The sequence below is a fragment of the Phascolarctos cinereus genome, unplaced genomic scaffold (genome assembly GCF_003287225.1).
Source record: "Phascolarctos cinereus isolate Bilbo 61053 unplaced genomic scaffold, phaCin_HiC Scaffold_4;HRSCAF=312, whole genome shotgun sequence".
Classification (NCBI taxonomy): Eukaryota; Metazoa; Chordata; class Mammalia; order Diprotodontia; family Phascolarctidae; genus Phascolarctos; species Phascolarctos cinereus.
The window spans coordinates 679618019-679634273 of record NW_027555847.1 but is presented as its reverse complement, the minus strand read 5'-3'; the positions used below and the strand labels follow the sequence as shown (position 1 = coordinate 679634273).

The following is a 16255-nucleotide window of genomic DNA, read 5'->3' as shown; positions in this document are numbered from 1 at the left end:
GGCCCTTAGAACATGGCATGTCACATTTGGGAGGGCCCTGGGAACATGGCATGTTACAGTTGGGAGGGCCCTTAAAACATGCAGTGTCAGAGCTGGAAGGGCCCTTACAACACAGAATGTCAGAGCTGGGAGGGTCCTTGGAAACCACTCCTTCTACTGCCCTAGTTTTAAGCCCAGAGAAAGGGACTTACCCAAAGTCTCACAGCCAGTTAGTGTCTAAGGCAGTACTAGGTCCTAAGTCTTCTGACTCCTAGCCAAGAAATCATTCTGTTACCTATTGCAGCCTCCCTTCCCCTTTTCTGCTCTCCTTCCCTCCCTTTTTCCTCTTTCTTCCTCTCTGCTCCCTTCCCCTTCCCTCCCATCCCTGCCCCTTCCCTCCCTTCTCCTCCCCTCTACTCTCCTCCCCTCTTTACAGACTCACAAGAAAGATGGACTCTCACATATGGAAAGATGACTAATAGTATGAGACATGATGTGCTAAGTACCCCATGGACTGAATAAACAATGAATTCTGTGGGGGCTCAGAGAAAGGAGAGGTTACTGTTGACTGGAGAGGGCAGAGGAAGCTTCCCAGAGAAGTGCCCTGAGCTGGGCTTTGAACTCATTATTTGTTCATCATTTACTTTGTGCCAGGTACCTTGCTAATTACGGAAAATACAAATAAAAGGGGAAAAAAATGTAAAAACCAACCGCAGTCCCTGCCTTTCAGGAGTTCACATTCTAGTGGGGGAAGACAGCTCAGAAAAAGGATCTGAAAGAAGGGGAGGAGGGGGCTGGAGGACCCTCTTTCCAGGGCCTGGTGGAGAAGTTCAGATCAGAGCCAGAGAAAAGGAAAAAAGTGAAGGTGGCTGGCTTGTTGACTTCCTTGGAAACAGACGTTCAGGGAGGAACTGTCCGATCAGAGGACCCGGGCTGACAGGGCAAAGGGGGGTCTTCTGGGGTGAGAAGGACTAGGAAAGCCTTGTCACAGAGGACCTCCCATCACTGAGAAGCTTAGATAAGCATGCTTACGGAGTGAGGAAAGACCGATTGGAGCTTAGAGTGTGTGAAGGGGGAATGAGACTCGGGAGATGGGGATTGGGGGTAACTCATGAAGGGCACTGAATGTGAGGCTTAAGGGGTTGAACTTTCTTCTGTGGGCTGTGGTGAGCCATGGAAAATGTTTGGACTTGGGAGAGATTTGATCAGATGTGGACTTTAGGGAGATGAATCTAGAGGCCTGTGGAGGGACAGAGACTGGACATAAGAAAAGAGGTTGCTGCAATTGTCCAGATGTGAGGGGATGAGACTGTGGGATGGAGAGAAGATGAAAAGGAGAAATATTCTGGAGAAAGATCAGGATTGGGGGCTTAATTGAGTGAAGAGGTGGTTTTTAGCCTTGGTGATGGGGTAGATGGGGGGGGGGGCCCTGGCAGGGGGGATGCCAGTAGGAGGGACGGATTGTGGGGGAACATGATAAGTCTGCAGCAGCAGAGGGTTTCACCAGTTGTGTCCATTCCCATGGAACCCAAGAGAGTGGATATGGCAGTTAGCATTTCTTTGTGTCTTCCCCAGGCCCGAGCCAGCCTTGGACTCATACAGCAATTTTTCCCAAAAAAAATGGTGGAAAATTCTGATGGATCGTGCCTGGCACGATGCCTGTGTCTAGTGGGTGTCTAATAAATGCTTATAGATTGCTCAATTGGTTAATAAGAGCTTAGTGAATGAATGAATTGAGCTGCGATGTCAGAAGGTGTCAGCAGCGTGACAAAGGTCTCCAGGAGAGGCGATGGCATCTCAGAGAATCACGACCCGCACAGACGGGAAGGTTGTGGTCTCTCTGTCCTCGACCCCAGTCAGACCGCAGCTGGGGTCTCCTGTCACTTCTGGGTGCCCCGCTTTAGGGGGGCCATGGAGAAGCCAGAAAGGAGCCCAGTCCGTAGCTGGCGATTAAGGGATGCGTGTTGATTGATCAGCAGGGGTGGGGAAGGGCTTTCAGCTCAGGTCATAAGCAGAGCAGTTAAAGGAGCTGGAGCCATTTGGCCCGGAGAAGGAGAAGGCTCAGGGCTGGCGTGGTGGCCATCTTCTGTGTTGTCGATGTGTTAGGCGTGCCATGGCCTCAAAGGGCCCGGCCAGAAGCAAAGAAGCCAGTGTAGGCTGGACCTGCAGAGAATCTTCCTACTGGACCTAGTGGTATCTCCTCAGAGGTCTCCAAGCAGAAGCTGACTGGTCACCTGTCAGGGCATGGTTTGGACCGGATGGCTGTGCCGGTCTCTTCTGACTCTGACGTCCTGGGATTCTGGGCTTCTGAATTTGGGGGGACTCAGAAAGACCACTGGGCAGACCCCCTAGGGCCTTTGCATGCCTGCCTGGCACAGGCCAAGCCTGGGGGACTTGGCTGAAGCTAAGCAGCAGAAAGAAAAGCTGTTTTGTGTGACATGCCAGGCAGAACGCTGAGAGCTGGAGTCACAGGGATTGATGTGAACGGGCTCTGTTCTAGCAGGTGCCTGACAGGCAGCCCGCCACCCCCACCCCACCCCAGTCTGCTTCCATCCCGGGCGCTCCCTGTTTCCCCCTCTAGACTCTGGGCCATCTGTCCACCCCCACCCCCAGCCCCACCACACCCCAGCCCTGGGAGCTGCTTCCATCCCCTGCTCCCAGGCCTGCGAAGGCCCTCCTCGTTCTGCCTCCTCTGCCAGGGACCCCAATCCTAATCTGACAAAGTTCATGAAGTCATGGGAGCAAGGCCTGGAAAAGGACCCGAGAGATCGTCTCATAGTCCATCTTAACCCAGATCCTGCCTCGGGCTTTACTAGCTATGTAACCCTGCTTGTGCCTTGATTTCCTCATCTGCGAATGGCGATAATAACTACACCTGTTTCAACAGGTTATTGTCAGGATCAAATGAGAGCATATGGGGAAAACACTTTGCAAACCTTGAAGTACTGTAGAAATACCAACTGTCATCATAGTAACGATAGATGTTATTATCATCACAGCATAGGCCGGGGAAGGTGTGAGTTTCCTTGCTGACAGCTAAGACTGTGTTATCTAGGGGAAGGTGAACTTAGTGCCTAGGTTCGGATTTCTACTCTGTTCCTAACTCTCTGTGACTTTGGGCAAATCCATTTCCTGTTTTGGGTCTGTCTATAAAATGAAGTGTTTTAGTCGATTTTTAAGGACCTTCCCAGCTCTGACAAGCTGTGTTCTAGGGACCTTTTAGTTCTGGTGTCCTGTGTTCTAAAGCCCCTCCCAGCTCTGATACCCTGGGTTCTAAGGGCCCTCCCAGCTCTGACATTCCATGTTCTAAAGCCCCACCCAGCTCTGATACCCTGGGTTCTAAGGGTCCTCCCAGCTCTGACAACCTGTGTTCTAAGGGCCCTCCTAGCTCTGATACTGTTCTAAGGGCCCTCCCAGCTCTGACATTCCATGTTCTGAAGGCCCTCCCAGCTCTAATGTTCTAATTCACCACTCTGTCAGTGAAAGTCACTGAATGCCTAGCCTAGTACTGGGCCTCAGTTTCTCCTTCTGAGAGCTCTTACGGAAACATCAACTCCCAGAAGGGCAGATTTGGACCTTAGAACACAGAACAGAGAATGTCCAAGCTGGGAAGACCCCTAGAACACAGAATGTTCAAACTAGAAGGTCTCTTAGAACATGGAATGCCTGACGTTGGAGGGCTCTCAGAGCAGACAACAGAGGTATCCAAGATGGCAGGCGCCTGGGCTGATTCACAGACAGACCATTCACTCCCATTCTCCAGGGGGAGAAGAATCATGGTTTTGATGTCCTCTACCACAGCATGAAGCAGGGGCAGGTCTCTACCAAGGAACTGGCTGATTTCATCCGAGAAAGGTAACTCTCTTCCCACCCTCAGCCCCCCCCCACTCCACTTCCAGAGCCATCCTTTCCATTTCCCACACTGTTGCCCACCCCAACCCCTAAGCAGAGAAAGAGAAAAAGGGTCACTGTTGCCCCTAACCCTCTAACCTTGTTGCCCCCACTGGCCTTTCCAGCCACCAAATCCTTGACCTTTTCTGTCGCTCTAGGGCCACTGTGGAAGAGACCTATTCCAAGGCCATGGCGAAGCTTGCTAAAATGGCTGGCAATGGGACCCCGATGGGGTGAGCTGGGCTCAGGGGAAGGGTGAGGGGGGCCTCGTCGGGGAGCTGGGAAAGAAGTGAGGAAAACTGACTACTCCATGGGTGGTTTGGCACAGGCCCCTTGGGGAAAAGGGAATGAAGGCATTTGCACCAGAAGCATCCTTTATCCCTGAAAACAGTCTCATCACATGATAACATCTGCCCAGTTGGTAATAAAACCTACCAGTTTGAGCAGATGTTTCTAATTGGCCTTGCTTGTCATGTGAGACTCAGAGCTCATGGGCATATCCTCTTTATCTAGAAGGGGACTGATATGGGGGGGTGTGTGTGTGAGAGAGAGAGAGAGAGAGAGAGAGAGAGAGAGAGAGAGAGAGAGAGAGAGAGAGAGAGACGAGGAGAGGAACCCCCTGTGAGTGTGCCCAAGGCCATGTGACTACTGGTTGGTGCCCACAGGACGTTTGCCCCACTTTGGGAGGTGTTCCGGGTGTCCTCGGACAAGCTGGCGCTGTGCCACATGGAGCTGACCAAGAAGCTGAATGACCTCATCAAGGACGTGGTCCGCTACGGGGAGGAACAGAGCAAAGCCCACAAGAAGGTGCCCGCGAGGGCATCCATGTCCTTCCTGGGCATTCCTGCTCCCAGCTCCCCCAGGCCCCAGACAGTTGTCTGAGATGAACTGGCACATTCTCAGCCAGACTCCTAGGTGCCCCAGACTGGTGGGAATCCTCTAAGGCCGGCTTATCCAGTCTGGTGTGTACTGAGGGCCAAGGTTACAAGTGGTCATCTGGCCTCTGTCACTGGACCTCTAGTGACCTGCTCCTGAGGAAGCCTGCTCCATACTGGGATGCTTCTGATGATTAGGGTCTTTTCCCTGGGTTCTAATCCTGTCTAAGATGTTTATTTGCTGGGTGGTTCTGGGCAAGTTCCTTAACTTTTCTGGGCCTTAGTTCCCTCATCTGTCCAATGAGGGCTTTGGGTAATAACCTCTAAGTTCCCTTTCAATTTTAAATCTACGATGAAATGAAAGATTCCTGTATTAAGCTGAAAGCCTCAGCACCAAGCAGAACGAGCCTCATCTGTGTCTTCTGGTAGCCCTTCCAAGTGATCATCCCCTGCCCCCCATCTTTTTCCAAGAGCATGATGTCCCTGGTGCCCTTCACTCTTCTCTGGCCTCTCTCTGCCTTGTCCCCAGAGTAGATGTAGCCCAGGGGAGGGGCCTGGGAGGAGGATACCCAGGAGCTATTGAAAAGAATTTCTTGGGAAGGAGAGGGTCCTCCCTAATTCTCTTCCCTACACACTCTTCCCACAGTGCAAGGAGGAAGCTGTGGGGACCCTGGAAGCTGTGCAGGCACTACATGGGGTCTCCCAGCTCTTGCCCAAGTCCAGGGAGAGCTACGTTAGCAGATGCCTGGAACTTGAGCGGCTGAGGAAGGAAGGCACCAATCAGAAGGAGATTGATAAGGTAAGGTAGGCATGAGTGCCTGGGCAGAACCTGATTGGCACTGGAGGCTCTGCCTGACCTAAGGCACCTTGCCATGTCCAGTGACATCTAAAGGAAGGGTCAGAAAAGTAAGTCAGGAGAGTCTACTAATTTGCTGTGTGACCTTGGGTAATTGGTTTCACCTCAGTTTTCTCACCTGCGAAATGGGTGACAGTACTCCTCCATCACTTGGGTGATTATGAAGGTCAAATGAGAGGATGGATGTGAAAGTGCTTTTTAAACTGAAAAGGGCTCTATGAACCATGAGATGTCTTGAAAGGGGTTGATATCTTCTGGAGCTGAACAAAACAAGCCTAATCTCTCTACCCAGATAGCCCTTCAGAGTGCTTATGTCCTGACTTGAAGTCAGAGGACCTGGATTCAAGTCCTAACTCCATTACTTACTGTCTTTGTGACCTTGGGCAAGTCCTTTCCACTCTCTGGGTCTCATTTTCCTCATTTGTAAAAAAGGAGGGTTTGAGGGGCAGCTAGGTGGCACAGTGGATAGAGCACCAGCCCTGGATTGAGGAGGACCTAAGTTCAAATCCGGCCTCAGACACATAGCACTTACTAGCTGTGTGACCCTGGGCAAGTCGCTTACCCCATTGCCTAGCCAAAAAAAAAAAGAAGGGTTTGGACTGGGCGTCTTGTTTTGTACAAGGTTCCTTCCCATCGAAATCCTCATGGTCCTCTCTTATTGCAGAGCTTAGCAGCAACAGTGCCTAGTATATAGTGAGTACTTAAATGCTTGGTGAGTTCACGAGACTCTCTGATCACCTGTGGTCCTGCTTCACCATTAAGTGCAGTCTTTGTCTTCATTGCAATCTCCAATTCCTTAGACCCTCCCTGTTCTCACTTCTAGGACAGCTAGGTAGTGTAGGGGGTAGAGCCCCGAGCTTGGAATGAAGAAGATTCCTCTTCATGTGTTCAAATCCAGCCTCAGACACTTACTAGCTGTGTGACCCTGGATAAGTCACCTAACCCCATTTGCCTCAGTCTCCTCATCAGTAAAATGAGCTGGAGAAGGAAATGGCAAACCACTCCAATATCTTTGCCAAGAAAACCCAAAATGGGGTCAGGGAAACTGAAAACAATTGAACAACATCCCCCTCCCCATCCATCCTTCTTGACCTTATTTTCTTCCTTTCATTCTTTTGGCCTGAAAGTTAATCATTTTAAAAAGGCTTTGTCTTCTCCCTTGGAATCCCTGCAGCTTGAGGCTGGTCATGCCCACCCTCTTCTCTGACTGCTCCTGAGATGCTCTAGGAAGTCCCAAATTCACGTGGCCCAGGCTCACTCAAAGTCAGCTGACTAATTGTGCACCCTTGCTAGACAATCTGTCTTCTATGTCAGATTTACTACCTATCACAGTCAGCTTCTGGGGTGTAAGCCCAGGATATGAAGGAGAATCTTCCAAGACTTCACCAACTGGTGATAATGACTTTTCTGGTGATTCATGTAGGCACAGATGATAACTCCAGAAGGAATCTAGAAAGCTTTGCCAAAGGTTCTGAAGTCTCACGGGAGTAACTGAAGACACTTAGGGGCACGGGTGGGGTTTTCTTTGCTGCTGCCAATGGAAGGCAAGGACTTTAGGAGAGAAAGGCAGATTTGGAAAGTAAATGAATTGCTGAAAACAAGGGTTCCTAGCCTGGAGCCCGTACACTTGTTTTGAAAAAATATGTTGATAAAATCTTTGGTTTCCTTTGTAATGCTATTTAATGCCTTTGAAAACTTTTTTCTGAAAAAGGGTTCCTAGGCTTCACCAGACCATGAATGGGGGCCATGACATACAACAGGGGTGGGGAACCTGCAGCCTCAAAGCCACATGTGGCAAGTTTCCCACCCCTGACATACACCCGGACACACAAAAGCTTAAGAAGATAGTGTGGAAAAGTAGGATTTGGGTTTCTGGACCACAGCTTAAAATATAGGAATGATGGCCTCCAAGCCAGGGATTGAATGCCAGTGGTGGCAAGCATGTATTTTCCTGGAGTCTAACAAATCTAATCCAGGTAACTAAGGAGAAGGGAGAAGACTATCTAGTTCTGCTTGCCAAGCTCCATCCTATAAAGAGTGGTGAGAGTAGAGGAGTGAGAATAGTGGTCGAGACACACAGAAATTCACAGGAGAAAAAATTCCAGGAAGAAGCATGAAGTAAGATCTGTGATCCCAGATCTCTAAAGACAAATTCACGAGATCCAGACACTAAGAGGCAGATTTGGCTTCCTCGGGTATTAACTGAAGCTTAGAAGAAAGACTGAGACCCTTGTCTGGAAGATGACTTGAAAAGTTTCTTTTCAAAAGAGACAGGATTTAGGGGCAGCTAGGTGGCGCAGTGGATAGAGCACCAGCTCTGGGGACAGGAGGACCTGAGTTCAAATCTGGCCTCAGACGCTTGATACTTACTAGCTGTGTGACCTTGGGCAAGTCACTTAACCCCATTGCTTAGCTCCCCCCTCCCCCGCCAAAAAAACAAACAAACAACAAAACAACAGGATCAGTAAAAAGCCTGTGGAAGCAGAGTAGCCTAATATATTAAGAAAATGTACTTCCATAAGAGAATCCAGGGACCAGAATGAGATAAAGTATGGTGGAGAGCATTTGGGTGAAGATCAACAGAGGTAGAAATGGAAAGGATATTGCAATCAAAGTAGACCACAAGCCAACTAGGGAGAAAGAGGAAATAGACAAAAGATTAAGTAAACCATTGATAAGCTAGGATACAGAGATATGTTATAGCAGAGTTGGAGACTTCAGTTATCTGAACATTACCTGGACTCACAGGGTTGGGGAGCCTGTGGCCTCGAGGTCACATGTGGCCTTCTAAGTCCTGGGGTGCAGCCTTTTGACCAACTCCAAGTTTTATAGAACAAGTTCTTTTATTAAGGGGATTTGTTCTGTGAAGTTTGGATTCAGTCAAAGGGCCACACTTGAGGACCTAGAAGGCTACATGTGGTCTCAAGGCCACAGGCTCCCCAACCCTGAGCTGTAGCTTTCTCATTCCAAAGCAGAACAGCTAATAATTTTTAATAATAATTTAATATAATTATAATTGGAACCCTGGGGAAAAGTGAGTGTTCCGGTTTAGGATCTATAATAAGAAGGGGAGTTAAGTATAATCTGACTTGTACCCCAGATTTGGGGAGAACAGATTTCAAAGGGTTGAGAGAGAGAATGGAATCTCTTTAAACACTTTGATTTCCAAGGATTTAGAACAGACATCTTAAACTGGGGTCTGTGGATGTATTTCAGGGGCTCCTTGAATTTGGATGGGGAAAAAATTACATCTTTACTTTTTGTTAACATCTCTCTGAAATTGAGCATTTCCGTCAATTATCAATGTAAGCCACAAACCATGGTAGTATGACCTTGCTCTTATGTTCCGCATGTGTCACCAGATTGCCCAAGGAGTCCATGAGATGCACAAAAAATCCTTTTCATTGAAAGGATAAGACTGAAAGCCCATAAGATAGTGCAGGAAGAATAGGAAGTTCTCACGAGCGAAATTCTAGAAACAAAAAGAGAAACAATTCTAACGAAGAAAAAAAGCATTTGTTTAAAGAGACCAAGGGAGACACAAGGGAGACTTGCCAACCGATTTAGATTTTTATAAAAGACACATACAGAAGATGAGAGCAAGGTCAGATGACTGAGGGATGAATACAACAGCGAGGCGTGGTCTGATAAGAATAGTGGGAGAATAGGAAAGCTAGGGAAAAAAAGTCAAACAAGTTTTTCAAGGCTGTATGTGGGGGGGGTAGAGGAGAAGGTTCAGAGGAGAGTTAGGGCTGCTTCTTGAAATGTATAGGATGCTAATAACAGAGAGTGGAGAAAAACTAGAGCTGATCAACTTCGATTTACCTCTGTTTTCTCAGCCAGGGAGAATGATCTTTTGGATTCAAAAGGATACACCAATGATGGCTAATGAGGGGGTGGGTGCTCAAGATAAATGGAAAGATTGTAAAAGATCATCTAGCTCTTAAACTCTTGGTTTAAGGGTCAGGAAGATGCAGGGGTAGGGATTTATAGGATCAGGAGATTGAGGATAAGGGATCATAGGATCTGGGGACCCTTAGAGTCAGGAAGATTCTGAGATAGAGATTTATAGGATCAAGAGATTTAGGGATCCAGGGATCCTTCCGGCCAGGGAGTCAAGGGATTGAGATGTGACCTGAGAAGACATCTATGACCCAAGAAACCATCTAGCCCAACCCCCTCATCTTAAAAGTGAGAAAATGGAGTTGCAGGAACTTGCCCAAGGTCACACTGGAAGTAAGCAGTTAAGCTGGTGTCCAGTCTTGGGCCTTCTAACTCAGAACTCTTTCTACTACCTTATGAGGTCACCAGGCCCAGAGGCACTCTCTCCCTCAGAACTGAAAAAACTGACTGATGTGATTGCTGAGCCTGGAGAATGAAAAAGGTGCTGCTGGACTAGAGAAAGACAGATGTTTCCATTTTCAAAAAAGAGAAAAGAGCAACATTTGCAGACTGTCTGCCAGTGAGCTTCTCTTTGATTTGGGGCAAAATTCTAGAATGCATCATAAATGAGGAGTTTAGTGAACATCTAGTAAATGAAGCTATGTCCCCAAGTAGGAGCGTGGTTTTATCAAGAGCAGGCCTTGTCAGACTTATCTCATTTTCTGTTTTGACTAGGTTATTAAATGGAATGCCAATGATGCAGTTTATCTCAGTTTTAGCCAAGCATTTGAATCTCACAGTCTGTTCTTGTGAACAAAATACCACCATAGTATGGGAGGGTTCAGAACTAGTTGAGTGGCCTGGCATAAATAGTTGTCATTAGTAGTTTGATGTCAACTTGGAAAATAGTCTTTAGTGGAGGGCCCCAGGGATTTGTCCTTCACCACAGTCTGGGATAAAAGCAAGTTTACAAATGATGCAGTACTAAAACATCAGATAAGTGATCTGAAAGGATTGCAACGTAAGATGAAATTTAATAGAGATAAATGTAAAGTTTTATGTCTAAGTTTAAACAAAATCAAATTTACAAGCACAAAACTAAGAAGGCCTGACTAGACAGCAGGTCACTTACAAAAGAGCTGGGGGTTTTAGTGGACTCTGAGTTCAATATGGGGCAGTTAGGTGGTGCAGTGGATAAGAGCCTGAAGTCAGGAAGACTCGTTTTCATGAGTTCAAATCTGGTCTCAGACACTTACTAGCTGTGTCACCCTGGACAAATCACTTCACCCTGTTTGCCTTAGTTTCCTCATCTGCAAAACAAGCTGGAGAAGGAAATAGCAAACCACTCCAGTATCTCTGCCAAGAAAACTCCAACTGGGGTTATGAAGAGTCAGACGTGACTGAAATGACTGAATAATAACAACAACAATTCAATATGAGTCTGCAGTGCAATATAGCCACCCCCAAAATCAGTGTTGTCAGGCAGAGAGGCAGAGACTACAGGCTAAGAGATGTGATAGTCCTACTAGCGTCTGAGCTGGTCAGGTGATGTGAAATACTTTGGAATTGATGGGCCGACGAGTGTCCAAAGAAGAGTGGCCACAGTGGTGAAGGCTGATGAATTCATGCCTTATTAGCATTAGTTGAAGGCAAGAAAGGATTTCCATCACTGCGGACTCCACATCCTTGCCCCAAAGCACCCCTGTAGTAGCGGGGAGAAGCATAGAGTCCTTTATCATATACCATCCATAAAGTTACCATATTTAGTACAAAAAAGAAAAGTTTATTCTAGAAAAAGAGAAGACTTAGGGAGGATTGACATGGTAGCCACCTTTGAGTATTTGAAGTGATGTCATATGGAAGAGAGATTAGACTTATTATTTGGCCCCAAAGAGAGGCGAGTTTAGGCTTGCAGTCAGGACCCAATTAGAGCTGATCAAAAGTGGAATGGGGTGCCATGGTTGGGGTAGGGATGGGTCATCTTCAATAGAGGTCTTCAAAAAATGGCTAGATGATAACTTGTTGGGTACATTGTAGAGAACATTCTTGTCCTTGTGTGGTATCTGAGGCATCTTCCACCTGTTATGATTCTATGATCCACTTGAAGCCCCCAACTTTCATTTCCCAGGAGATTTTGTTGTTTCTCTTGCTGAAGTTGACGCTATCCACAATAAGCTTCCTGAGCTCCCATCTTCCATACCTGAAATATCTCCCTTTCTTAGAAGATTATGTGACCCTTCTCCTTTTCAAGGCTAACCTTGCCATTTGTGCCCGTGATTCTATCTCCAGTCATTCGAGGATCATTCCCTGGCTTTCTTGTCTTCAATTTCTCTCTCTCTCTCTCTCTCTCTCTCTCTCTCTCTCTCTTCTCTCTCTCTCTCTCTCTCTCTCTCTCTCTCTCCTGCCCTTAGGCATAGCATTTCTCTTATCTTTAAATTCTTATCTTGGCCTTACTGTTCCTTCTAGTTATCATCCTGTGTCTCTTCCTTTGATTGCTAGGCTTCTGGAAAGAACATTTTATACTTTCTGCCTCTACTTCATCACCACTCATTTACTCCTCCACCCTGGGCATTATGGCTTCCCACCCCCTTCACTCTATTGAAGCTGTTTTTTTCAGAGGTCACCAATGACTAATTAATTGCTTTGGTCATTGGACTTTTCTTAGTCTTCATTCTCCTTGACCCATCTGCAGGTTTTGACACTGTTAACCACCTCCCTCTCCTCCTGAGCCCTCTTTCCTTTGGTGGCTTTCAAATTCTCTGCAATAGAGTTTGAATGCTTGGCAGTTTAGCTCCAGAAAGGACCTCAGTCTGGTTTATCTTGCCAGGTGATCTTCAGAATCTTCTTAAGATAATGCAAATGGAATTGATTCAGTTTCCTGGCATGGCACTAGAGTAGGCTGACCATGTTGTTTGAATGCCAAATGTACATTTGCCCAAAAGACCATTTTACAGAGAACTCATGCAAGGAAGGCATTCACATGGTGGTCAGAAGAAGTGAGATGAGGACACTCTCAAGGTCTCCCTGAAGAACTTTGGAATCAATTGCGTGACATGGGAAATGCTGGCAAATGACTGCCCAGCATGGTACACCCTCATCAAAGAAGGCACTGTGTTCTATGAGTGAAGTAGAATTGCCATGGCTCAAAAGAAATGTAAGATGCTCAAATTTAGAGACTCCTGACGTTCATGTGGACTGTTTGTGCCCGGCCTGTGGTAGGGCCTTGTGAGCCCATATTGGTTTGATCAGACACAGTCAGATGCAGTGTACATTGACTCCAATACAGTGATGTCATTTTGGTCTTCAAGAACAAAGGACAGGAACCAACCAATAGTCATTATCTTGGTTAGTTTTTTTTTCTTTCACTCAGATCAATGAATTTTAATAAAGCAGGAAGATTTATCAGCTTGAAGAAACATGTTTATGCCCCTAAAACTACCATGCCATCTCAATGGCATAATTGTTTCAGGACCACGGAGGCCTTGTTCAATGAGGACGTTCAAGCATTTCTTCTTAAACTATTTCCTGAGCAAAAAGGCTAGAATGCAAGATTTCTCCCAGACAGGATCTTTCTTCTGGTCCTAATGAAATTCCTCCGCAGTACCTTTTTAATGCTTCTTCTGAGTCTTGTATTTGAAAGTAAATTCTCTATTTAGCTCTGGTCTTTTCATCAAGAATGCTTTCCTCTATCTCATTGAATATCCATTTTTCCCCCTGAAGGATTATACTCAGTTTTGCTAGGTAGATGATTCTGGGTTGTAATCCTATCTCCTTTGCCTACCAGAGTATCATATTCCAAACCCTCTGATCCTTTAATGTAGAAGCTGCTAAATCTTGGGTTATCCTGGTTGTGGTTCCACAATACTTGAATTGTTTCTTTCTGGGTGCTTGCAATATTTTCTCCTTCACCTGGGAACTCAGGAATTTGTCTATAACGTTCCTGGTAGTTTTCCTTTTGGGATCTCTTTCAGGAGGTGACTGGCGTATTCTTTCAATTTCTATTTTACCCTCTGGTTCTAGAATATCTGGATAGTTTTCCTTGATAATTTCTTGAAAGATGATATTTAGGCTCTTTTTTAAAATTATGGCTTTCAGGAAGTCCAATAATTTTAAAATTATCTTTCCTGGATCTATTTTCCAGGTCAGGTGTTTTTCCAATGACCTATTTCACATTGGCTTCTATTTTTTCATTATTTTGGTTTTGTCTTACTGTTTTTTGATTTCTCAAAAAGTCATTAGCTTCCATTTGCTCCATTCTAATTTTTAAGGAATTATTTTCTTCACTGAGCTTTTGGACCTCGTTTTCCGTTTGGCCAGTCTGCTTTTTAAGGCATTCTTCTATTCATTGGCTTTTTAGACCTCTTTTACTGTTTGGCCTAGTCTGTTTTTTAAGGTGTTATTTTCTTCAGTATTTTTGTGTCTCCTTTACCAAGCTGCTGACTCATTTTTCATGACTTTCTTGCATCACTCTCATTTCTCTTTTCAGTTTTTCTTCTACCTCTTTTACTTGATTTTCAAAATCCTTTTTGAGCTCTTCCATGGCCTGGGCCAATTCATATTTTTCTTGGAAGCTTTGAATATAGGAGCTTTGACTTTGTTGTCTTCTTCTGAGTGTGTTTTGATCTTCCTTGTCATCATACTAACTTTCAGTTGTCAGAGGTTTTTTCCCCTGTTGTTTGCTCATTTTCCTAGTCAATTTCTTGACTCTTTAACTAAACTCAGCAGGTCTAAAACAGGACCCTCTTTCCTTTTTTAGCTGCCCTTTCTCTAAATATCCTCATTCCTTTTGATGGCACTATCATCTTCCTTGCTACTGAGGCTGGAAACCTTGGTCACCTTTGAGGCTTTCCTCTCCCTAGTGTCCCTCATCTGAGTCCTATTAAATTTATCTCCACAGCATTTCTCCAGTTCTACTCTCCCTTATCCCGCTCTGGTCACCACAACCTTAGCTTCCTTCCATATCACTTTTTGCTTGGACAATTGTAATGGCCTCCTAAGTGGTTTCCCTGACTCCATTCTTTCCTCTCGTGTACATCTCTCCTTCATTCAGCTCCAGAACTAACTTTCCTAATGCACAGGTCTGATTTTGTTATTCCTCTGCTCAAAAATCTTCAGTGGCACCCTACTGTACAATTCCTGGCACGTAGCTTAATAAATACTGATTGATTGCCTGAGAGAAAACACAGAGTCTCTAGCCTGGCATTTAAGGCCTTCTATAGTCTGGTTCTAGTTTAAAAAAAAACCCCAACAACCCAAAAACCTTTTAAAAAAAAAAGATGAACTTGCTAGGTATCACCATGAGTCTGCCATGTAGTTTTTTAAATATACATCACCTTTAACATGATAATACCAACACTGTCCTTTATGTCTGTATGCCCTTCTGCTCTTTATGTTTTTCGTGCGTGCTCATTTCTCCTCCTCTTCCTCCTCTTTCTCCTTTGGTTAAATCCCTGCTCCCCCATCTACTCTTTCTTTCTAGGCTTATTACATTTTACCTCCTTTCATGTACTTTATGTCAGTTGTATTGAAGTTTAATGGTGTTTTAAAAAATGTATTAGACTCTTTTATTTTCCCATCACCTTCATTTCTGAATACATACCTCCCCAATGAGTCACTAATCATTAAAAAAAATTATAAAAAGAGGGAAAAAAAGTTCAGCCAAGCCAACTAACCCATCATCTGGGTCTGACAGGCTCTGTGATAATCCACACCCCCGGTCCCCTCCCTCTGCAAAGAAGGGCGTGAGGAACATTTTCTCATAATTACAGTGTTCACTTTGGATTCTTTGTGGTTTGTTACCCCTGCTGTTGTCATTGTGTCAATTGTTTCTTGGTGTTGCTTTCTTCACCCTGTATCAGTTTGTATCCATCCCAGTGCATCTTTGAATTCCTGGTATTCACTGTTTCTTCTAACAAAGCGATATTCTGTTACACCCATGTACCACAACTGTAAGGATGAATTACGTTCTTGGGTCCTGAAAAAATGAGCAGATATGAAGGCAGAGGCATCTGCAATGATATTTGAAAGATCATAGACAAAAGGAGAGGCATGACAAGACTTGGGAAGGGCAAGTGTTATCCCAGTTTTCAAAAAAGGAAAGAGAACAGAGTCTACCAACTTCAATTCTTCGGAAAATTCTAGAGAAGATTTTTAGAGAGATGGATGGCGAATGTTTAGAAAGGGAAGTAGTGATTACAAAGAGCTAATGTGTTTGGCTTCATCAAGAACGGATTATGCCAGACTAATCTTATTTCCTTTTCTGACAGGACTTCTACACTATCAGATGAGGACAAAGTTAGGGATATAGCTTACCTAGACTTTAGCAAAGCTTTCGATTCAAGCATTACATACAATTTTCGTGGAGGAGATGGAGAGACACAGATGAGATGGTGATACAATCAGATAGAGTCAGGCCGAGCTGGATGGCCGGACTCAAAGAGTAGTTGATAATTTAGTACAAACACGGCAAGAAATCTCCAGTGGATCACCCCGGGGGGTTATGCTTGGATTTCTGCTGTTTTACCAATTATTTGGATAAAATCTCATCACATTTTCAGATGACTTCAAACTAAGAAGGATAGTTAACACAACAGATAAAAGAGTCAGGATTCATCTTGACAGGCTAGAACATCAGACTGAATTTAATAACGTGAAATTCCATAGAGACGAATGTGAAGTTTTGCACTCGGGAACTAAAAATTACCTCCACAGGTATAAGATGGGGGAGGCGTGGTTAGACAGCAGTTGTTCTGAAAGAGATCTTGGGGTTTTA

General features: G+C 45.3%; 1 protein-coding gene across 11 annotated transcripts in view; it reads left to right on the top strand.

Moving 5' to 3' along the window:
- FCHO1 (FCH and mu domain containing endocytic adaptor 1) overlaps positions 1-16255 on the top strand; it is a 55268-nt gene that overhangs the window by 11981 nt on the left and 27032 nt on the right. For all 11 annotated transcript variants that reach the window (XM_021008935.2, XM_078154170.1, XM_021008937.2 and 8 more), the window contains 4 exons: positions 3743-3834; positions 4029-4103; positions 4536-4677; positions 5392-5544. In XM_021008935.2, the coding sequence (XP_020864594.1) occupies positions 3743-3834; positions 4029-4103; positions 4536-4677; positions 5392-5544 (462 nt within the window). The remainder of the gene's footprint in view (positions 1-3742; positions 3835-4028; positions 4104-4535; positions 4678-5391; positions 5545-16255) is intronic.